Below are 22,638 nucleotides of genomic sequence, written 5' to 3'. Positions count from 1 at the left end.
TCCCACAAATAGACGAATCGCGTGCGTGTGTGTGAGTGAGAACTGATGAATGGAGTGTGAATGTGTGCGTGCGGATGCGTTGGCGTGCCCCGCGAAATGACATGCACGGGGGGCGCGCGAAACATGGCAGCAGCAGGGCGGCGCAGTTGGAGGGGGTGGGGGGAAGCCGCGCCAGGGCCGCGCGATACGGCAGGGCGTCGTGTGAATACACGGGTCGGTATGGCTTGCAATTAGTTACGGATAATTGGTTTCGGTCGGCGTCTCACGCCAGTTGGCAAGCTCGTGGCAAGCTCGTGGCAAGCCAGTGGCAAGCCAGTAGCAAGCCCGAGGCAGGCCGGCGGCAGCCACACGCAGAGCGGCCCGTCAGGCAGGCCGTCAGAAAGGCAACATTCGGAATTGCGGCGGACACGGAAATGCCTCACGGTGGGCACTACTACTCCATCTGCGGGCCGCTGCCGAACAACCTTATCGCTCTGTCTCTCTCGCACCGCGACGGGACGCCGCTCGAGTGCGAGAGAGACAGAAGAGCGGGGGTCGGAATGAGCCTGCTGCACGCGCGGCGGCAGTGGCGCCCTCCAGCGGCCGCGCTGCGAGTCGCTCTGGCTGCGCGGGCCGCGCGTGTGCTGGGAATCCAGCGGGGACCGCCGCAAAGGCCGGCAAGGCGGTGGGAAATGAGCGTTGAACTCAAAGAGACTGGCGTAGAGGGCGCCTGGGCCAGGCGTGGGCCGGCGGGAAGCCCTCCTCCATCAGCAGCACCTCGCAGTGCGCCTGGAGAACAAGGCCCGCCTCGCTCCGGTCGCAGCGGGGAGATAGTTGCGGCGAAGAGAGAAAACACAACTAATGCTTTCCGGGACCGGCGGCCCCGGGGCGTGGGACGCACCGCACCCCAAGCGGCGGCGCCCGGAAGTCTCGGAGATAACCGCATCATCAGGTCACGCCGCGTATGGTTTATGCAGACCGGGGCCGGCCGAGGGGGGATGGGGGGAACCCAACGGAGGGGCTTGCAGTCTCTCAGGCACCTTTTCAAGAAGCGTTAACCTCCTCAGGCGAAAACGAATGGCCCTTGCCTCGGGGACACCATTCGGGGACGGACATTCAATATTCCACTTGAAGTAATCGAGGGGCCCGGACAGCCCGCCGCCCCCACCCGGGCCCCCTCTCCCTGTGGGGCCAACGGGCCAACTCAAACACAAGGGGGCCCGGCCGGCGGGCCGGGGTGGCCGGGACGGCTGGACGGTTATTGAAGGCAGAGATAACCGGCTCGCTGAAGACCGCTCGGCAAATATTTATTGATCATAAATTGGAACTACCAGTGACGGCGATCCGAGTGTAACGCGACCGAGACGCGACAGCGCTGCAGTATCGTCTTTTCCAATTTAATGCTCGCCGCGCTCGGCTTGATCGGCGCAGTCTCGGCTAGTCTCGGCCTGCCGCGCGGAGCTTCGCTGGGAGTGCGCTTTCCGGCAGCGGCACCGCAGATTCATCTCTCTCGCACTCATGGAGCGTCCCTTGGAGGAGCGAGAGAGACTCTCGGAGGCAGTGTGCTGGCGGTGCTCCGAGCAAGGCTCCGAGCGCTCCGAGATCCACCGCCTTTCTTTCCGCCTCCTCGCGCACCAGGCGGCGTGATTCCAGAACGTTTGCAGGGAACGTCATTATGCAAAGATGTTGAAGGCGTAACAAGTCGGAAAAAAACCTGTAGCGTGCCCAACGTAAGTTTAACTTTTGTAAAATACGTAGAAAACATTCAAACAACCATTTTATTTTCATGTTTTTGTTTACGATTTGGATCCCGGAAATATATTTTTTTCGAGACAAACCCTGCGACGTTACAATCAGACGCCCGTTCGTTTTGCATGAGAATCGCGGCACCTCCGTCGCGGAAAATGTCTTGCGGGGACCTTGAGGGGCGGCGCGCCGCGGCGAGAGGCACCCCGGAAGTAGGCGAAGCGTGTGGCGCGTACACTGTGGCGGCGCCAGGTGTGGGCGCGTTCGGGAAGGCGCAATTAGTTGTCCCTTCTTGTGCTGCTGCGCGCCCTCCGCCCTCCGCCCTGCGTGACGCGGGCTGCAGAGAGAGGGTCGTGGGGGGGGGGGGGGGGCTGCACGAGGCCGGCGCGCTGCGCGCGGCGCCACAGCTCGCGGTTCCGACGCTTCCGCGATGAATATTCAGCCCACCTCGTGTGTCATTCACTTGATTTTCGCCCCGACAGGCCCCTTCCCGCGGTGCGGCACGGGGTGGCCTGGCGCGGCACGGGGCCGCCAACGCCTCGGCCAACGCCGAGCCGGGCCGGCGGGAAGTCGCCGTCACTTTATTTCGCTAGTGGCGACGTTTCATTAACATTTCGCCACCGCCGCGGTGCCGCGGTGCGGCTTTGCGTTCAGTCGGCACGGCGAATATAAGTCGCGGGGCAGCGACGGCACGCAGCGGCTCAAAGGCGACTCGGCGGCGGTGCTGCGGGGCACCGCGCGCACGGCCTTGGCGACGACCCGGCGGCGCGGCGGCTGCAGCAGCGACGCCACCTGCCGCGACGCACCTGCTCGCTCACCCAGCGCGCCCCGCCAGCCCCGCCAACCCCGTCGGCGGGGAAAGACAACAACTCGACTTTAAAGTTGCGTCAGCGCCTCGCCGCGGGCGCCGCACCACTGCAAGTGCTCGCCGACGAATCCGGCCGCGCGGAATGAAGCCGTTTCACTTCCTGCTCGACTGATCGTTGCCTTTTTCGCGTCGTTTCCAATTTGTGCCCCCCGACCCTGTTTACTTCTCTGAGACGCAGAGGCCTCCCCCACCCCCCTTTCTCTCTCTCTTTCTCTCTCTTTTTTATGGGGATGGCACTTTTGTGCTGCAGCGTGCATGGATCTCCGATACATATTGTCTCCGAGACATAATGAGTTCGCCCAGCGGCACTCTTGTTTCCTTGTTTTTGTCCTTGTTGTTGGCCTCTCTCTCTCTCTCTCTCTCTCTCTCTCTCCTCTCTCTCTCTCCGTCTCTCTCTCTCTCTCTCTCTCTCTCTCTCTCTCTCTCTCTCTCTCTGCTGGTCTTTGAAAGTAATAAGCCGCCATTCGACCCCTCCGGCCGCGGCGCCGCGTTGATGGCAGTCGCCTGCTCGATCCGTCGTCGATAGCGAATCATTGCTTCCCGAAACAAACTTGGGGCCTCATCCCGGCAACTTATGTCGCTTTCGGCCTCCTCGGCCCGAGCGGGGGGCCGTCGGGGGCCGCCGGGGGTTTGCTGAGGCCGGCACTTGGGGAGGAGCGCCGACGCTGCAGCTCCAAGGTTTAAGCTAATCATCTGCTCCCTTAACCATTCATGGATTACTTAAACGTCCTCTGGGCCACTGGCCCCGCCCCGCCCCGCCCCCTCTCTCAAAGTTTGCGGTGTAGGGTGTTCATCCCAGATTCGCGCGACCACAACGGCAGGGGAGGCCAAGAAAGGCGGCTAAGGCTCCGCGAGCAAAATAATATTGATGAAAGTGGTGCGGGGGCGGACATTACTTTTCGGGGACGTCGCTTTACCTTTGTTGTTGTTTTTGCATTTTTGTTACGTTCGATGCTTTGAAAGGGGATGGTTTATTCGCTGAGAGTGTGCCCACCTCACGTAGGAATGTTTTTTCTATCCGCCCGGTTTGTCTTACACTGGTAGACGCAAATTTAAATGCCCCCAGAGAGGGCCCCGAAGTTTGTCCTTGGAGGGCGGGTCGCTTGTCTTTACTCGTCCGCGAAAAGCGTCAAAACCAGAGTCATTCTTTACTCTAGTCCCTCCGGAGCATGGCGCGGCGGTTTATTTCTTTGCTGTTTAAAAAAGGAGCCCCCCCCCTCTCTCTCTCTCTCTCTCGCTCTCGGTCTGTTTAATGTCGGTACGCCGCGCTGGCATCGATGGGAGATCCTCGTCCGAGTTTGTCTTGCGCGAGGCACACAACGGAGTCATTGCTGCTGTGGACACAGCGGGGCTGCTTTGGGCTGCTAGGGGCTGCTCTGCCGGGCTCTGCCTGGCTCTGCCTCACGCTTTGGACGCGACTTCTTCTCATCGTCTCGTCGAGGGCATTCGTTGCATAGAGTGGAAAGATTCTCATTAAGGTCTCCCTTGTCCTTGGACGGGACACTGTGCAAAACGCTGAGTCACCCTTAAAAAAAATCGCAAAATAATTTAAATTATCTCAAACAGTTCCTGTAAAGTTCAAATTGTTTTCTCTTAGAAGTCGCGCTCGATCGTAACGAACTCGCAAATTAGTTGGAAAGTGTCCCCGGAGTGTACAGATTATCAGTGATGACGGTTCTCCTCGCCCCAACCAGTAATTCCCTTAAAGGGTGGTTCTCTCTTCGCGTCGCCGCGTCGCCCGTCCGACCGAGCACCCATCTCACTCGAGTCTCCGCCCACGCCCCTTTCCCCCGAAACATTCTTCTTACTCCGCGACGCCTGGCGTTTAAACTCGAGATTCCATTCACCCACGCGATTCTATCTCCGTCACTCTCACGCGGGGGAAGTTAAGGCAACATAAATCACCGTTTCCGGGGAATCCGAAGGGATTGCGAAGCAAGGCAGCGGCAGTGCGGCAGTAGAAGGCTCTATCTGCAGGCCTAAGTGACTCGCCCCCCTCATCAATAAAACCAAGCCTGCCTCGTTTTCATTGGTTCGCGACGTCGGAAGTGGCTCTGTGTGTGTGTGTGTGTGTGTGTGTGTGTGTGTGTGTGTGTGTGTGTGTGTGTGTGCGTGTGTGTGTGTCTGTGCGCGCGTTGCGTTTGGCAGGCTTTTGTATCGGCTTGTGTCATTGTGCTCGCGGCCAATCTTAATGGCAGCCATTCCTCACGATGGTTAATATTCGCCCGGCGTATTAATAGCGCCGATCCGTCTCCCTGGCCCCATTATAGTCAATCCGGAGTATCTGCGCCGGAGGCTGCCTGAAGTTGCGCCGGACAGCGCCGCCGGCGGTGCAGAGGTGCTGCCTGGCTGCGGCCCGTCGGCCCGCTGGGCTGGGCCGGCCGCTTTTAGAAAGTGGCTCCAATTCATCCAATACGAGTTCCAGGCTGGAAAGCGGCTTATTGATATCTCGTGTATCGAGGCCGTCGGATCCGGATCACGGGCGACCCTATCTGGCCCAGACAGGCCGAGGCTGGCCGAGGCGGGGCATGGCTAGGCGGGGCATGGCCGCATCGCCGGATGGGCAAGAATGCCGCCAGCAACAAAGGGCCGGCGTCGGCCACGCCGATAGGGATCTGCTTAGCGGAGCTTCTGGGCAGTCCGCTCGGGGCCGCCGGGAGGGCTGTCTCTCTCGCACGCCGACGACACGCCCTGCGAGTGGGACAGAGCGCCCGGCCGGGCCTGGCCTCCTCAGTCTGCTGGCGGGGCAGCGCTGCTGCCGCGGGGGCAGAATGGGCCAAGGAAATTGCGCACCTGCCTCGCTGGCCTGGCTGGCCTGGCTGGCCGTAGTCCGGAGTGCGCCAGCCACTCCACTCTGGCCGATCCGAAAACAAGCCAACACCTCGGCAACTACCTCTCGCGTACACAGCGCGGCGAAACACGGGGGCCCGCCAGCTTTCTTCTCTGGTTCCCTCTTTTTTTGGAGGCGTAATAAGAAACTCGTTGCTTTCTTTTGCACCCTGCCGTGCTCCGCCGTGCTCCGCCGGGCTCCTCTCGGGGCGAGAGGCTGGCACACTGTGGCACACTACACTGTGCACACTCTCGGCGTTTTCCAGAGCGGCGCCTTCAACGAGAAGGCACCCCTCTGCGTGACCTCTGCGCCGCTCGGCGCCCTGGCTAGGCAGAGACAGCGGAGTGATTACGGCCAGTCCTGCCCTCTCTCTCTCTCTCTCTCTCTCTCTCTCTCTCTCTCTCTCTCTCTCTCTCTCTCTCTCTCTCTCTCTCGACGAAGCAACGGCAGGGACTACTCGGAATCTGCTTGCAGAGGGAGAGAGTATTGAAGGGTGAACTGCGTCTGCGGTGGCAGAGAGAGGGAGGGAGGGTGAGGGAGAGAGAGAGAGAGAGAGAGAGAGAGAGAGAGAGAGAGGAGAGCATTGAAATGGGTGCGGTGGCGGCTTTGCGTGCCAAACAGTGTCTCATTCGCAATAGGCACTTGGCGTGCGGCAAAGAGGCTTATTCCCACGCTGCATGCCGCGGGGCGGGGCGTGGCGGGGCGGGGCGGGGTGTCACCACATCCACGCCCTCGCCCGATACGTGCGTCGCGCCGCGACAGACGCCGTCACCGCAAGCCAGGCCCGCCACGACACCAAACGAGATAACTTGGGGATTTTCTTTTATTATTTATGTATTCCGCCATGACTGTTGTTGCGCATTGGGCGCGCGTTCCTGCCGTTCGCGGCAGCCGCGTCGTGGCTTCGGCCGAAGAGGGAGGGAGTGAGTCCGTGACTCCTCAGTTACTCCGTTCCTTTCTTTTCCTCTCGCAAAGTTTCCGCAACTGTATCGGCGCGCGTCGCAAAAATGGCAACCCTGTGAGGCACACGTCCAGATTGCGCTCGTTCCGTTCGCCGTCCCGGGCGGGCGGGGGCGGGCGGGGCCGGGGTGGGTTGGTCCGCCCCAGCCGGGGGCAGCCAGGCGCAAGGCAGCAAGGCGGGCGGGTGGGCAGGGTCTTACTGCCGCTGAAGATCACGTCCAAATGATACCTTCTATCTGGCTCGTTTGCACTCTGCAGTGGCGTGGCTGGCCCGAGGGGAAGGGGAACGCCCTGCATCGCAAACGGCTGCAAGAGTCGCGTAGCGCGCAAGTTGGACTGGAACGGCCGCGCCGCCCGTCCGCTCGGGATAAGGGGGCGCGACGGCGAGGGCGGGAAAAAGATCCCTTTTTTGACACTTGAGAAACTTAGCGCGCCGCTGCTGGAAGTTCCCTACCTGTTTCGCGGGCCAGTCGGGGCTTAGCTCGCCACTATCGCCCCTTGTGGCGGGTGCACTGCGAGCCGCCCCCGCTACGTGTAGATGGCGTGGATAGCCTCGCGCAGGTACGCGCCTTTCCGGTGGGCCGACCTGGTCGTACTTCGCAGAGATTTCTGCGCCAACTTGCCCCTCGTTTTCACCTCGTTGAGGTCCCTGGCCAGCGTGCCCACAGCACTCCGCCAGGAGAAACAACGAGAACAGTGGTGTGGCATTCTAGCCGACGGCGTTGCGGTGGCCCCTCACCTGCAGTGCGATCGTGCCTCCAATTGTTTGTTGTTCATGAGCACGTCGATGTTTATCTGTTGGCGTCATGGCTGCACTTTTTTTTCCTCAGTACAGTGCATGGTTCGTTGTAGCTGCGTCGTGTTACCCGAGAGCAGCTTCAAATCAATGACAGCCAAACCCTCTTACACTTGCAGGTCGTGTAGTGCCTGTGCCCCGGGTCTGGTTGGGATGGCGGCACGCGCAGGACGCCAACGAGGGCGAGGAGGCCGTCGCCAGCCCGGCCAGTGGGAGGGGGCACTGGTAGCAGCCGAGCACGTCAGCTGAGAAAAGTCTCGCTGAGCACTTTAGTTTGCCGGGACGGCCGGGCGGACGGGTTGGACGGGGCGGACACATGACGGCGCCGTCCGCCGGCCGCGGTGACACTGCGAGGGGTGGCGTTGGCACCGTCGGCCTGCCGTCGGCCCGCCGTCGGCCCGTCGGCGCAGAGCCCCTGGGTCGGTGCGGCGCTCTGCTTACCGTTGGAGAGATAAATGCCCCCCAAGTGCCCCTACCGGGCCGCCCGGCCCCGCCTGGCCCCGCCTGGCCCCGCCCCGCCGGCCTGGCTTGCGGACGCCAGCGAGCTTAGAAAGCTTCTCGGGGTAAGGAACCGCTTGGGCCGTCCCCAGAGGTGGCGGGGCGGGGGCAGGCGGGGGTGGAGGCCAGCGCCAACTCCCGGCCAGCTGTGTCAGCAGCGGGCAGGCTGGGCAGGCCTCCGACCCGCACACCCACGTCCCTGTCACCGCCCCGCCCCGCCCCGCCCCGCCCCGCCCCGCCCCGCCCCGCCCGCAGCACGGCGTCCCGGGCCATCGCCACCCAGTTAGGAATTAACGTCGTGATAAACCGTCGGCGAGATGAGGCGAGCCCGGGCGAGCCGCAGTGCAGAGTCGCTCTGTCTCTCTCGCACCCGCGCGGCACGCCCTCCGAGTGGGAGAGAGAGCGACGACACTTCGAAATGGTCCCGTTGATAGGTCGCAGCAGGTGCACGCCCGCCCCCACCCGGCGGCGCGCGGACTCGGAGAAGCCTTACATTGTGGTGTCTTGTGTGTTGCAGGCGCTGTCGAACCGCGCCAGGAAGGCCAAGGCGGCGCGCAAGCCCAACGCGTCGGACTGCCGGACGGACACCGTCCTGGAGAACCTGGCGCAGACGCGGCGGCTGGCGGAGACGGCACTAGGCACGTCGTCGCTGGCCGCGCCCACGAGCTCGGGGCTGGAGGAGGAGCGGCCGACGAACACGGGAAGCGGCAGCCAGGTGGGCCTTCGCTTGCCTTCGCTTGCATGCAATCATCCCTCGCCTTTTTTCCCCTCCCGGCCGCGCGGCCGGACAGCTGCTATGCGGCCCTCCTGGAGGCTATGCAGGCTGAAGGCCTGGAGGGCGGCGGGGAGGGTCCGCGCTCCGCCATCAAGCGGTATTACGCCCCAGATGGGCGGGGAGGGGGGTAATCCGATTGCAGCAGATTGCATACCTAAGCGCACTGTCCCCGTCCGCCGGCCGCACAGCCGCAGCGCCGCATCACGTAATGCAGCCCGCCGCCCAGTGCACCGCCAGTGCACAGCCCGTTCATCAAGCAGCGCCGTATGACGGAGAGACGCACCCGGCGCCACCCTGCTCCGATAGGTCCACCGTTCCTCGGAGACCGTCGCCAGCTTTTCCTTTTTATTGAACCTGCCTCGACCAATCGGGCGCCATTCCACGTGTGCAGCAGCACGAATACCCGGGTTCGCCGAAGCCCCGACGATCCGCCGCGGGTTCGCCCGGGTTTGCTCGGGTTTACCCCGGGCACTCGGCCGCTTGATTGGCCTCGTCGACCGCGCGGCCCTTTCGGCGGGAACAAACAGGCATCATACGGCAAAGGTGGAGTGCGTCCCGCGTGCGTCCCGACCAACGAAAGCTAGGTAAGTGCGTCCCGGCCAGGAACTGCGGGACCGTGCCAGCCTCACTGCGCGCGGAGCGGGGCGGAGTGAAAGGAATGAAACCGAGGCATGCTTTTACAGGTACACTCGTGTGTGTGTGTGTGGGGTGTGTGTGTGTGTGTGTGTGTGTGTGTGTGCGTGTGTGTACGCGCTCGTGTGAGTACGTGTGTGTGGGCGCGACCGATACCGCCGACTCGACAGAAATATAGACGAACGCATCGCTGGCTCCCAGCAGAGATTGAGCGGGCTGTTTCGTCCTCGTTTTCGGCCGCTCCGCGTTCCGATTCGCAACCTCCCACGGGGTCCGCGGTGGCAAGGCGTGTTGGCGGTGGGGGTCGGGGAGGGGGGGGGGGCACGGTGAATGATTGAATTATCATCAGCCCGGTGGCGGTCCTCAGCCTCGCTGGCCGGCAGCGCTCGGCAGCGCGAGACGCGTCCGCACGGTTTTCCTGCTTTCCAGCGGTGGCACACATGTCGTGCGCTGGCATTGGACTTGTTGCGGCGCGCCCCGCCACGCCCCGCCACGCCCCGCCACGCCCCGCACGCGCACAATCATGCTGCCAGGCACTAAATTAATTTACAACGCGAATTGCGAGCGGTCCGCGTGTTTGCCGCGTCATTGTGTGGGTGGGCGCGCCAACACCTGTCTGCCCAGGGAGAGGGAGAGAACGTTTCGCAAATTGTGTAATTTACAAAGTTGAGGGCGATGGCGGGCTGGCTTAACAGAGCCCCTCCCGAGGACTCTCTCCAGGAGTCTCTCCAGGAGTCTCCCCAGGAGAGCGGCCACGCGGTCCGGAGCCCAGGCATCTGGCGAAGAGGCGGGAATGCGGAGAGGAATTCGCCGGGTATGCCTCTGGGGATCCCTGTCCCCCGGAAGGGAAGGGTGGCTTGAGCCGAGGGCCGCGGGGGTGCCGGGCGCGGTGGCGACGCGGTGGCGACGCGGTGGCCGGGCAGAGTGGACGGCGCGGCCTACACCGGCCTGGCGGTTGGGCGGTTTAATATAAGGCGTGGCCGGCGCCGCCGTGCCGACCGACACACTGTGGTAATTAATTGCGAGTGGGGGGGGGGAATCCTCCTGTCTCTGTCGCACCTCGTGGGACGGGAGAGAGACGCATACAGCGACGCGAAACCACTGTTGGGGATCAGCATGCAGGCGAGGCAGGCGGGGGGAAGTCGGGGGTGTACTCGTTTGGGGGTGGGGGTCACCGCATAGCCACCGCATTCGTCATGCAGCCCGGCAGTGAGACTGGCAGTGAGACTGGCAGTGAGACTGGCAGTGAGACTGGCAGTGAGACTGGCAGTGAGACTGGCAGTGAGACTGGCAGTGAGACTGGCAGTGAGACTGGCAGTGAGACTGGCAGTGAGACTGGCAGTGAGACTGGCAGTGAGACTGGCAGTGAGACTGGCAGTGAGACTTGCGCAAACGCGAGGCGCCTGGCTGCGCCCGTTAGCAAAGGGATCCAGGAGCTCGATGCTTGTCATTTTCGTCCGGGTCGCGGAAAAAGGGGGGGGGGGGGTCGTGCAGCTGTTGTGGCCGCGAAAACATTCAAGGGGCATTATCGGTCGGGGTTGGTTGCGCCGGGTTATGGGTTCCGGGTTGCGGTGGGCTGGGTTGTTGGGTTCGGGTGGGGTGTGGGGAGGGGGGAGGGGCCGCGGTGGGGGAAAGGGCAGCAGGCAAAGGCGCGTTTCCGTTCCGCGCTGCGAGATCTAATGATGGCTAACGGGATTTGCGGTTCCGCCGTGGCTCCGCCATGTTTGTTTGAATGGAATGTGCTTTCCTCTCGTTGCCCCCCCCCCCACGCCCCGTCGCGGTCCGTCCCCGGCGCGCGAAGACAGACAAATGATGCGATTTCTCTGGAATTAGACCGGCGGGTCGCGGGCCGGGGTGACAAAGGGTTGCGATAGGGCTGAGATATGGGTGACGCCACTGGGACGCGCCCCGGGTAGTTTTCCTTCCCTTCCCGCTCCCCGGCCAGGATTATGCCAAGGCCGCCGCCGAGGCCGCCAGGGCCGCCAGGGCCGCCAGGGCCGCCAGGGCCGCCAGGGCCGCCAAACTGATGCCCTGCCTTCTCTGTTTCCAGGACGAGGACGACGACGACATAAAGGACAACGATCGCTCGTTTGACATTGAAGACTGCCACGTGATTCCTAATGATAAGTCAACTGAGTTCATCCTAGCCACTGTCGTCGAGGACGCCTCGTAAGTTCAACCCTGTATTTTTTTTTAGAAAAGAAACAAACAACGTGAAACTGTCAAATGATTAACTATAAGAGTGGATTTATGTATTTTCGCTTAGCTTCATTATTTGTGTTTTGTTTTGTGCTGTTTTGTGCGTTTGTTTGTAAAAATTTTACTTCACTGCCTCGCCGCTCACCCCCTTCGATTTTCCCCCTTTCTTTTTTTACGGCGGTGGTGCTAAAAAGTTGTCGAACGGAGTACGGAGTCCTTGATGGCCGGGCCCCGCCGCCGGTCCCACCCCGTCCCCGCGGGGCCCCGCCGCCCAGTCCCTTCCGTTGTTGGCGAGGTGTTGCCGCTGCAGTTTGCTCCCTTCCGACAGTGCTATTTGTATGGTAATTGTCCCCGCGCTGCAGCACCTTTCTATCGCCCCCTCCGGCCGTCCGCGTGTTGCTGAGCTGGCCTGGCTGGGCTGGCAGGCGCTGGCAGGGCGCCGCCCCGCTCCGTGGGAGAGACGGAGAGAGAGGAGGGAGGCCCTGGAGACGGCGCTTCCTAGACCTAGCACAATAACCCTGCACTTCGGACGAGGGGAACCGCCACCGCACAGTTAGCGCGCTTACCTCCCATTTCCTGGAGCGCGCAGCGCCGCGTGGCACGCCGCCATTTTTCCCTCTCTTTCTCTTTTTTTGTTTGAATGGTCGAGTGACGGCCAGTCACGGAGCGGTCTCTCTCTCTCTCTCTCTCTCTCTCTCTCTCTCTCTCTCTCTCCTCTCTCTCTCTCTCTCTCTCTCTCTCTCTCTCTCTCTCTCTCTCTCTCTCTCTCTCTCTCTCTCCCTCTCTCCCCTTTCCCACTGGCTCACGTTTCACGTTCCTCTCGTTTCCACAGGAAAGCGCAGCGGAGAGGAAGCGGCTCAGAAAAGATGATCGGGTGAGTTTGACTTCCATTAACTTTGTGTAAGGCGCGTGCGTGCTGCCGGCGTGGCGGGGCGTGTCATCGCGACGTTGCCGCCGGACGAACCGACGCGCGACGGCCGCGCGGCAGAATGTTGTGTTCCCCGGTCAAACAGGTGCCACATTAAATGTTTGGGTAGTTCTTCCACGGCACGCGCGTGGGCCGCGGCGACCTTGCCGAACGCGGCCGGACGGCGGGCGTGGCGCGCGCGCCGGTACCGCCGGTTTAGATTATATTTACACTCGGGACGTCGTCCGCTGCGCTGTAGGGCGGACGCCGCTTTCGCCCGGCTGGCACACCGGCCGCACCGCTGCAGGCGCGTCGATTTGTCATGAGCGCCGCGCCGCCGCGCCGCAGTCCAGTTAGTCAATTCCAGCGCCGCGCCGCCGCGCCGCCGCGCCTACCCTCGTCACGGCGGGGAATTCCCGCGCGTGTGAAAAGGGGGTGGGGGGCCGCGTGAATTCCCCGAACTGGCTGCCTGTTTCCGTTGCTCTCTGTCCCTGTCGGCACGTCACGGCGCCCGGGGGGAGGGGGGAGGGAAGGGGTTGAATTGTTAATTTGGAACGAGCAGACGGCAGGCAGAGCTCCGCATGCAGCGTCAGATGACGCGCCCTTCCCGATCCCCGACGCGTTCCTCTCAGCCCTTTTACTGGCGGTCCCCCACCCACCCCCACCCCCTCATGATGAGGCGGCGTCCAGCTGTCCGGGCGGCACAGTGTGTAACGGGTCGTGTAAAATACGTGCGCCCGATAGCAACTATGTATAGTATCTCGCTGCTCTACCGCCGCCGCCGCCCCGGGCCAAAGCCCTCGCCCCCTCCCCCGCCGTCCTTCGCCCAGCACACTGCAATTGAGTCTGTGTGTGCACGCGGCTCGGAATAAGGGATGAGGCGAAAGGGGTTGGCCAAGGCTGCGAATCACACCGCTGCACTTTGCCTCGGGTCACCCCCCCCCCTCCTCCTCCAGCCCCGGGTCCGCGTTTGGCACAACAGGGGCTTAACTCTCCGCGCTGCGCCCGGGCTGGGCCTCGCCAGGCTCCGCCGGGCTTGGCGTCTTATGGCAAAGCCAGTTTGACGCTTGTTGATGTTCCGCCGGTGCCGGTGCATCCTCATCCAGGCCGACAGCGTGGACACGGCGCTCGCCCTTCGCTCGGGGCAACGGCCGCGGACGCCGCGAACCACGGTCCGCTGTCTTCTTGTACGAGGCGCGCGGAACTTTCTCGAGAAGAACGGTTTTCCCTTCTGGAGAATCGCCTTGGCCCATTGAACAACTATTGAGAGTGAGCAAATTTTTCTTGAACGAAGAAACTAAGCAGCTGTCCTCAAGAAAAATTTCTCATACCGAAACTGAGTGAAAAGTGGGGGAGGCGAAGAGAAAGGCGTCCTCTTTTCTTGGCGGTCGCTGGTTGTTGTTGGGCCCTCGATGTCCTCGTGATCGCAGCGGGATGGCCGTGGCCTGGGCCGTGGCCGTTGACTGCCGTCCGGTGACTGCTGGAGCTGGGGGGTCTCGGAGGCCCCGCGGAGCCCCCGGAACGCCAGCCGTGCCGGCCCCGCCCCCGCAAGCACTTACACCCCACGGCCGTGGCCGCCGTGTGCCGCCAAGCCCGCCGTGCCCGAATCCCCTTCCTTTCGCCTGCGCAGCAGCAGCGCCGAGTCCGAAACACGCTACGTCCACACTGGCGTTGGTTATGGCCCGGAGGGGTGGCGGGTCGCGGCTCGGCACGGCGCGGCACGGCGCGGCACGGCACGGCACGCGGCGTGCGGCAGGACCGCGATAACGCCTCCTGTATCGTTTCGACACTTTGTCTCTGTTCGACACGGTGGACGTAACCGGGCACCGGGGGGAGGGGAGTCGTTGCCGAGTTATTTCTGCGGCGACCACCGTTGCCGGCGGCGCGGGCGGCCACCGAGAGCACGTTGGCGTCGACGAGGTCACGAACTTTCTCGCATTTCGACGACTGGATCGGAGAAGTGTTACGCAGTGTAGTGGACCGCCAAGTGGCACCCGGGAGTCCAGGTGCGGCGGCGCGACGGAGGTCCCGGTGGCATGGCCGGACCTCCAGGGGGCTCCCGGACTCCAGAGGGATGACTGTGCGGCGGCCGGCGGTGCCGCGACGCGCGCCGATAAATTCTCTTTTATGGAAGCTTCTTTATGCAGCAGATTGAGATAATACACCGCGGCCGTCCCGCCTGGGTCCGCGCCGGGCCGCGCCACGCTGCAACGGCCACCTCGCGGCGCCGCGGAACGGGCCGCGGAACGGCAGTGCGGCCGGCATTCAGGCTCATTCCGAACAGTCGTTTGGTCCCTCCGTCTCCGTCGCTCCCCAGGGACGGCCCGCAGGGCTGAGAGAGACAGCGGCAAAACGAAGCCGCCCGGCGGGCCGCGGCCGGGGCACTGCTTGTGGTGGAGGGGCGCGCGGCTGCGGACGTCGGCGCCACTGGGCCGCGCCACTGTTCGGGACTTCGCGACGGCGGGGGTGGGGAGGCGGCGTGCAGGTGTGGTGGTGTGGTCCTGCGGTCCATCCCGGCCGTTCCAAAGGGTGTCGCCGCGCCGTGCCGCGCCGTGCGAGTCTTCCTTCTCCTTTGCAGTCGTTTCTCTCAGCGGGGCCGCCGTGGCCGTGGCTCCATTCCATCCCGGGGGCCGCGCCCCACCCGGCCCCACCCCACCCCACCACGCGCCGCCGCGCCGCGCCCCGAGCGTGAGACACTTCCAAATTAGCTCTCTTGAATTACAATCCTTGTGTGGCCATGGGCTGTGTTGCTGTGTTGTGCACCCCATGCTGCCACCAAGGGCCCCCCCCCGCCCCGCCCCGCCCGCCCCGCCCCGCCCGCCCCGCCGAACCCACGTCCGCCTCCATCCAGCTCCTTGATGACGGTGTGGAACGTCGTTAACATGCACCGGAGGGCTCCACCTGCACGCGGCATAATGGAGACTCGCCTCGGGTCAATTGGATTAGATTCGCATTAATCATATTGCTTTGCAATTTCGAACAAAAAGAGCTTAAAATATTGGTTCCGCTGCACATGTCCGAAGAGTTTACGGAATTCTTAAACTTGATTCTCCTCCGAGTACCTTACTTTAGTTTCCGTTTTGGACCGCGCTCAGGTACGCCGGAACGCTTTAATCTCGCGCGCTCGGCCCGCGGCCTTCGCCTTAGCACCGCGCACGTGTTGCCTCGACTTATCGCGTTTTGCCTTTATTTTTGTTGTTACGTTTTCCATTTCTCGAAAGCGGAAAGCGCTTTCGGCTACCCGGCCCTTGATCATCGCGGCCGCCATTACGGTTTCGATTCGCACGGCGGGGCGGCGCGGGGCGGGTAGGGGCGGCGGGCACGGCGTGAGAGGGATCCTTCCATGCTGCTGCCCTTGGCTGTCAATCGCATGCGGATTTCGTTTCAATTTCGGCCGAACGCGGCTGCGGGGGAGGGGGGGGGCGAAGGGGCGGGGCAACACGAGCCGATCACGCCGCCACTCGTCCAGCAGCCCCCGCCGCCCCCGCGGCCCCCGCCGCCCCCGCGGCCCCCGCCGCCCCCGCGGCCCCCGCAGGCACGCGGCGAGCAGAGCATCCGGCAAAGCGTCGGCAGCAGTTTGACGCCAAGCAGTCGCTGTCCGACTCCGAGCAATGCTTCCTCCGCTGTCTCGCTCGCACACTCACGGGCTGCCGTGAGAGTGCGAGAGAGACAGAGCACCAGCCTGCTGCCTCGCTCGCGCACACGGTGAAAGAGAGACGCTGCGACGCCCGCACTGCTTGGAACGGGAGGGACGCCGCTCGCGGTGTGGGGCCGCGCGGCCGTGGAGGGACAAGCGGAGGGACCAGGGAGGGCGAGGCGTCGGGCGCGGCGCCGCGGCGGCGAAGGGGTTGGAAGCCTCGCCCGAAATAAAAGCCCGAGCCCGACCGGCGCCGAATGGCCAAATCGGACGCGGTTGATGAAGCGAAGGGCGCGGCCTCGGCGGCGGCCCCGCCGGCCTCGGTGGCACCGGCCGTGGGAAGGAGGGGCAGTGGCCAAATTAAAAGGCAGGTGGGGTAAAAGCCGGGGCGGCGGAGCCGGGCTAATGCAGGGGCGCCGCTCGGACCGAGAGACTTCTTTCCAAAGGGCCGCCTCGCCTCGCCTCGGCTCCCCCTACCGCACTCTACCTCGCCGCGGCATCGCATCGGAGTAAGGCGGCGCGGCGCTCCCTTTGAAGGCACCCCCGTCCCCCTCCCGCCGCCGTCGCGCTCCCAGCGCCGCGATCCATCTACGAGTCGGGAATGAAATGAAAATGACACGCAAATATTTTGGCACCAGAAGCGCGCGGGACCGCGACGCGACGCGCAGCCGTTCGCCGTGGTGCCACTCACGCCAACGCCACAGTCGCCGCTCGGGGCGAGTCGGTGCGAGTCGCACCGTCCTGCGGCAAGTTTTTAAAACGTCTGCGCCGCGTTGCCTGGCAACGGGTTCGGCAGCGGCCCTGCGGAGTGGAGTGGGGGAAGCAGGTGCACCCAGACCGGCCGGGACCGAACCGAGAAGAGAAGCCTGTGCCTCGGTGCGGAGCGGAGCGCCTGTGGAGTGGCGGGTAGACCCTCCCGCCACACATGCGTGTCGGCCGGGCGTGCATCTTTCCCGGCGCCCTGTCGCTCCTCCGCACTGCTCTGCACGGCACTGCTCGGCGCTTTTTCCACGCGATGAAGAAAAGAAGCTGTCCTCGCGCACTTTTCTGTGACGGTCGAAGCAGCGTACCAGTAAACACAGGGCGAACGAACCCAATGAGTGGCCGGCCCAGCGCACCGGACCTCGCCAAAGGATTAACGACAGGTGCTCTCCGTCGGCATGTGCCACACTTCAATGGAAACAGTATCTATTCCCCTGAATCCCGGCGCATGTTTTGGTTTCACAGAGAGCTTTGAGGCTGGAAATGCGCAGAGCTGCACAACGTGGTCCGGTCGTATCACGGATCCTGGTTTATTATCTGTCGGGCTACTTCGTGCCTTAAAAACGCAATCCAGGAGAGTCTATATCATTTCTCCTACCTAAATGTTCGCCTACCTGTCTATTTCGCCTACCTATATTTCGCCTACCTAATAAAAATATTGAATAAAAATATTCAATAAAATATTGCCATTTTTCGCCTACCTATAGTTCGCCTACCTAATAAAAAAAATTAAATAAAAATATTCAACAAAAAAACGAAAAAATCGGCGGCAAAAAGTGGCAATACGAAAGTCTCAAGGAGACCCGCCGATCAGCTTCGGTGTTCTTATGGGAACCGGGCCTTCATCCGACGCTCCCTGCCGCGCAATTCGACAGATTAGTGGGTTCGTATTGGGCTGGCCCACCCGAAGTGCGCGCGGTTTCTGTGGTACAGTGAGAGTCCAGATTCAGAGGCCTTACCTCAGAGGGGTCACATTGGGTATTTGAACCCGCGACCCCGAGTGCCGAGTCTAGTCAACTCCTCTACCCTGACCGCTCAGCCACCGAACCAGCTTGTCGGCGGCGATGTCGCAACTCCTCTTGAGCTGCCGTTCGAGAAATCTGGTCCCGAAAAAATGGTACTTTGAGCGGTCTCGAACCCGGGACCTGCTGCTTCCCACATCATGCTCTTAACCACTGAGCCACCGGGACGCCATGGCACCCGCCCTGCCTGCGCTGGTACTGAATCTTCTCTGGATATACCTCCCCAAGCAATTGGTCGCCGAAAAAATTGTGTATACTACCGGTCCCGAACCCGGGACCTGCTGCTTCCCACATCATGCTCTTAACCACTGAGCCACCGGGACGCCATGGCACCCGCCCTGCCTGCGCTGGTACTGAATCTTCTCTGGATATACCTCCCCAAGCAATTGGGCGCCGAAAAAATTGTGTATACTACCGGTCCCGAACCCGGGACCTGCTGCTTCCCACAACGTGCTCGTAAGCGCTGAGCCACAGGGACGCCATGGCACCCGTCTTGCCTGCGCTGGTACTCAATCTTCTCTGGATATACCTCCCCAAGCAATTGGTCGCCGAAAAAATTGTGTATACTACCGGTCCCGAACCCGGGACCTGCCGCTTCCCACATCGTGCTCTTAACCACTGAGCCACCGGGACGCCATGGCACCCGGCTTGCCAGCGCTGGTACTTATTCCTCTCTGGATAGACCTCGTCAAGAAGTCGGTTGCCTCTGCCGAAAAATATGCTCATGGCACTAGCCTCGAACCCGAGACCTGCCAGTCAGGAACGCAGCACTCTAACCACGGCGCTACCAGGTTGCTATGCACGCCACTAACCTAGCGCCAAACTTCAATAGCCACCCATCTTGCTTGATGCTGGACAAATAATAACTTCGGCGATGGGGTGAGTGCTGTGCGTAGCAACCAAGTAGCGCTGTGGTTAGAGTGCTGCGTTCCTGACTGGCAGGTCTCGGGTTCGTAACTAGTACCATGACGATATTTTTCGGCAGAGGCAACCGACTTCTTGACGAGGTTTATTCGGAGAGGATTGAGTACCAGCGCTGGCAAGGCGGGTGCCATGGCGTCCCGGTGGCTCAGCGGTTAAGAGCATGATGTGGGAAGCGGCAGGTCCCGGGTTCGGGACCGGTAGTATACACAATTTTTTCGGCGACCAATTGCTCGGGGAGGTATATCCAGAGAAGATTGAGTACCAGCGCAGGCAGGGCCAGTGCCATGGTGCCCCGGTGGCTCAGTGGCTAAGAGCATGATGTGGGAAGCAGCAGGTCCCGGGTTCGGGACCGGTAGTATACACAATTTTTTCGGCGACCAATTGCTTGGGGAGGTACAGTCAAACTCCAATATAGGCTCGCAGTTCGGGAGGGTCGCCGAGACTATTTCAGATTGGGAAAAAGGTTTTGCACGTGTTGCCGTGGGCCTCGCCGAGCGCTCGGGAACAAGAGAGGCCAGGTCAGGTGCGGACAATGAGTTACTGGCCTTTGATTTTCGAAGCACCAAAACCTACAGTTTTTATAAATATGCAATTTTGAAACCAGCTTTGGAAAGAGGAGAAAAAACTGGAAACTTGAGTGAAAACGAGAAATCGCTACGACAATTTTCACATTTCGAACGCTAGACTAATGACCTCGGACACGCATCGTTAAAATTATCGTAGGAAGGTCTAATTAACACGAAAATTCCTAAAATTTTTGGCACTTTTAAACATAATCAAAAATGAGGATATTGTTAAAAATTTGGAGGTTTTAATAATATTAAATTAAAAGGCGCGCATGCCTTTTGTTTGGCTTCCGCTCGACTGGCCTATTGTCTGTGGCTCTGCCTGGCCTGACCCTCAATAAAACCCTCGCCGGTGAGGTGCTCGGCTCGGGGGCCAGCCGGGGGTCCGTCGCTAAAACCGAGCCTATATTGGACGAGCCTATACTGGAGTTTGACTGTATATCCAGAGAAGATTCAGTACCAGCGCAGGCAGGGCGGGTGCCATGGCGCCCCGGTGGCTCAGTGGTTAAGAGCATGATGTGGGAAGCAGCAGGTCCCGGGTTCGGGACCGGTAGTATACACAATTTTTTCGGCGACCAATTGCTTGGGGAGGTATATCCAGAGAAGATTCAGTACCAGCGCAGGCAGGGCGGGTGCCATGGCGTCCCGGTGGCTCAGTGGTTAAGAGCATGATGTGGGAAGCAGCAGGTCCCGGGTTCGAGACCGCTCAAAGTACCATTTTTTCGGGACCAGATTTCTCGAACGGCAGCTCAAGAGGAGTTGCGACATCGCCGCCGACAAGCTGGTTCGGTGGCTGAGCGGTCAGGGTAGAGGAGTTGACTAGACTCGGCACTCGGGGTCGCGGGTTCAAATACCCAATGTGACCCCTCTGAGGTAAGGCCTCTGAATCTGGACTCTCACTGTACCACAGAAACCGCGCGCACTTCGGGTGGGCCAGCCCAATACGAACCCACTAATCTGTCGAATTGCGCGGCAGGGAGCGTCGGATGAAGGCCCGGTTCCCATAAGAACACCGAAGCTGATCGGCGGGTCTCCTTGAGACTTTCGTATTGCCACTTTTTGCCGCCGATTTTTTCGTTTTTTTGTTGAATATTTTTATTTAATTTTTTTTATTAGGTAGGCGAACTATAGGTAGGCGAAAAATGGCAATATTTTATTGAATATTTTTATTCAATATTTTTATTAGGTAGGCGAAATATAGGTAGGCGAAATAGACAGGTAGGCGAACATTTAGGTAGGAGAAATGAACAACTCCCATCCAGGACCGTATTCTTTATAAGGCAAAAAACAAAAACGTGGGTGATTTTACAGAACCGCTCCGCGTCTGAAAATTGATAAAACGCTGCGTCGCCTCCCTGTCCCGGTCGTGACAAACCGCAAAATATAAAAATAGTTGCGCCGGCGTATCACGTCCAGCGCCATCTCGTCGTCGTCCTCCTTGTTTACGACACTTTTTTTTATCCGGATCCACTGCGCCGGGCGCGGCTCGGCCACGCCACCGTAAACGCGCGTGGAGGTCAGCGCGGCCGTTTGCGGCGTGGGCAGCAGCGGGCTGGGCCGGGCCGGCCACCACAATAAAGCCAGGACATGCAACAATATCCGCGGCCAGCACGGCCGGCTCGGCCGCCGACAGCGCGGCTCGGATTGAAGGGATATTTCATACTTGGGCGCGGCCGTCGGCGCGGCCGTTGGCGGGGCCGTTGCCTCCCCGCCGAGCGGAGCGGCGAAACGGCGCGGACGTTTGCTCCAGCGCCCGGGTAATCGTGCGTTTAATTCGGCGTCACGGCGGAGAGTGTCCGTCACCGCGACCGCGGACCGTCGGCCGCCCGATGGCTGTGCCGCGGTACGGCGATACCCCTCGCGCGGGGGGGCGGGGACGTTGTCGCGGGCGGGGGGTATCGACGCTCGTAACTTTTCCACTAGCTGATCAGTTGCGGTGCCACTGAACTACTTCCGGACGCGCCGCGCCTCGGCCGCGCCGGACGTGCGTGATGGAGGCGGTAGGGCCCTGCCGTGCCGCAGCCCTTCGCCGCGCCCTGCGGTCGGTGCTGGACGGTCTCTCTCGCACTCGCGGCGTTTGCGGGGGCGTGAGAGAGACTGCGACAGCACGCTCTGCGGTGTCGCTCCACCGGCCCTCTTACTCCACCTGGCCTCCCGCTTTGGACCGGCTGGCCTGGGCTGGCCTGGGCTGGCCTGGGCTGGCCTGGGCTGGCCTGGGCTGGCCTGGGCTGGCCTGGGCTGGCCTGGGCTGGCCTGGGCTGGTCTGGGCTGGCCCCAACCGCAGGGCGAACCGCATCCCTGCCGCCCCGCCGGCCCTTGGTCCTGGCCGGTCCTGGCCCTTGGACCGTAGGGCCGGACCCTTATTCCGCACCCGGACCTTCTTGATGTTGATCACGAGACGCCGCCAGAGGTTTTCTTATCGCAGCAGCGCTCTCGACTCACTCAGTCGCTCCGCTGCGCTGCGCTCGGATGGAAACGAAAATTGACGCTGCTGACTCCTTTCTCGTTGAGCTCTTTGCGCGGCGTGCAGGAGGACAACATGCACCCATACTGTCAACGTGCGTCGGGTCAGTCGAATCCTGTCCACAGATCAGATTTTCGACGTGGTCAACCCCCGGTTGGGATAAGGGGGGGGGGGGCTGCGCAGGGCAAACCCCCGCCACTGCAGGTCGGGGCTAATATTTGTTTGGGAGTCGGGCCCACCTTTTGCATGGCCTGATTGGTTCCCCGCCCCGAGCGATAACTCCGACAACTCCTGATGCTGGATGCCCGTTTGCTGGTCAGCAGGCCGGGGCCGGCCGGGCCCGCGGGACGGCGGGCTAGGCGAGGCGCCGCCGAGCGCCTTTTCGGGACCTTTGTGCCACCGAACCGCCAACTGGCGTTTGTCGGATTTACATATTTTTGAATGGGTAATGCATTGATAGAGTGGCAGTGCCTTCAATCAGCCGCAGCCGCGCTTTTTCGCTCAGCGTTCCAGGCCTGTAATCAGCCCCGCCGCGCCCCGCCCGCCCCGCCCGCCCCGCCCCGCCCCGCCCCGCGGGGATGCCGCGCCCAACTTGCCGCAGACGATATAGCGCGTCGCTCGGCGAGGCTCGGCCCGCCGCGCTCCAGTCACGCCTAGCCAAAGTTTTTATCACATTCCCCGCAGCGAGCCGATCCGCGCGGCGCGGGCTTTCCCTTTCCCCGGCCGAGCGGGCCGGGCCGTGCCTTCGCACTTTGTTTCGGCGCGTGACGCAGTCCCCCTCGCCTCGCCCTCGCATGCAGACAACGTGCTTTCGGCACACGGGCGGGGCGGGGCGGGGCGGGGCGGGGCGGGTGTGCCGCGCGGCGTGGCGCTTCAATATGATTGCGTTAGTATTGTGTTTTCGATTGGACCGGCCCGACTGGATGATGCACATGGCGGCAGTTATTAATCCCGACACTGCGATGCGAAACTAGTCGCTCGCACCGCTGCGGCTGTGAACTTGCCGTTGTTTTGTTCCTCTCCGTTTATTGTTGTTTTGGTTGTCTTTTTTGGGTGTGTGTTGTTGTGTGTG

At 61.9% G+C, this 22,638-nt stretch overlaps 1 protein-coding gene across 4 annotated transcripts in view; it reads left to right on the top strand.

Moving 5' to 3' along the window:
* The window catches only part of LOC117654382 (dopamine D2-like receptor), a 150,704-nt gene that overhangs the window by 119,397 nt on the left and 8,669 nt on the right, over nt 1-22,638 (top strand). For 3 of the 4 annotated variants that reach the window (XR_004588313.1, XM_034401006.1, XM_034400988.1), the window contains 3 exons: nt 8,195-8,392; nt 11,136-11,254; nt 12,117-12,158. Coding sequence is in view for 3 of the 4 variants with exons in the window: in XM_034401006.1 (XP_034256897.1) it covers nt 8,195-8,392; nt 11,136-11,254; nt 12,117-12,158 (359 nt within the window). In the remaining variant the exon portion in view is untranslated. The remainder of the gene's footprint in view (nt 1-8,194; nt 8,393-11,135; nt 11,255-12,116; nt 12,159-22,638) is intronic. The other variant, XM_034401000.1, reaches the window with a different exon arrangement.

The sequence above is a fragment of the Thrips palmi genome, unplaced genomic scaffold, assembly GCF_012932325.1.
Source record: "Thrips palmi isolate BJ-2018 unplaced genomic scaffold, TpBJ-2018v1 HiC_scaffold_1, whole genome shotgun sequence".
In the NCBI taxonomy this organism is placed as follows: Eukaryota; Metazoa; Arthropoda; class Insecta; order Thysanoptera; family Thripidae; genus Thrips; species Thrips palmi.
Note: the sequence above shows the minus strand (reverse complement) of the source record. Positions and strands in the feature narration are given on the sequence as shown.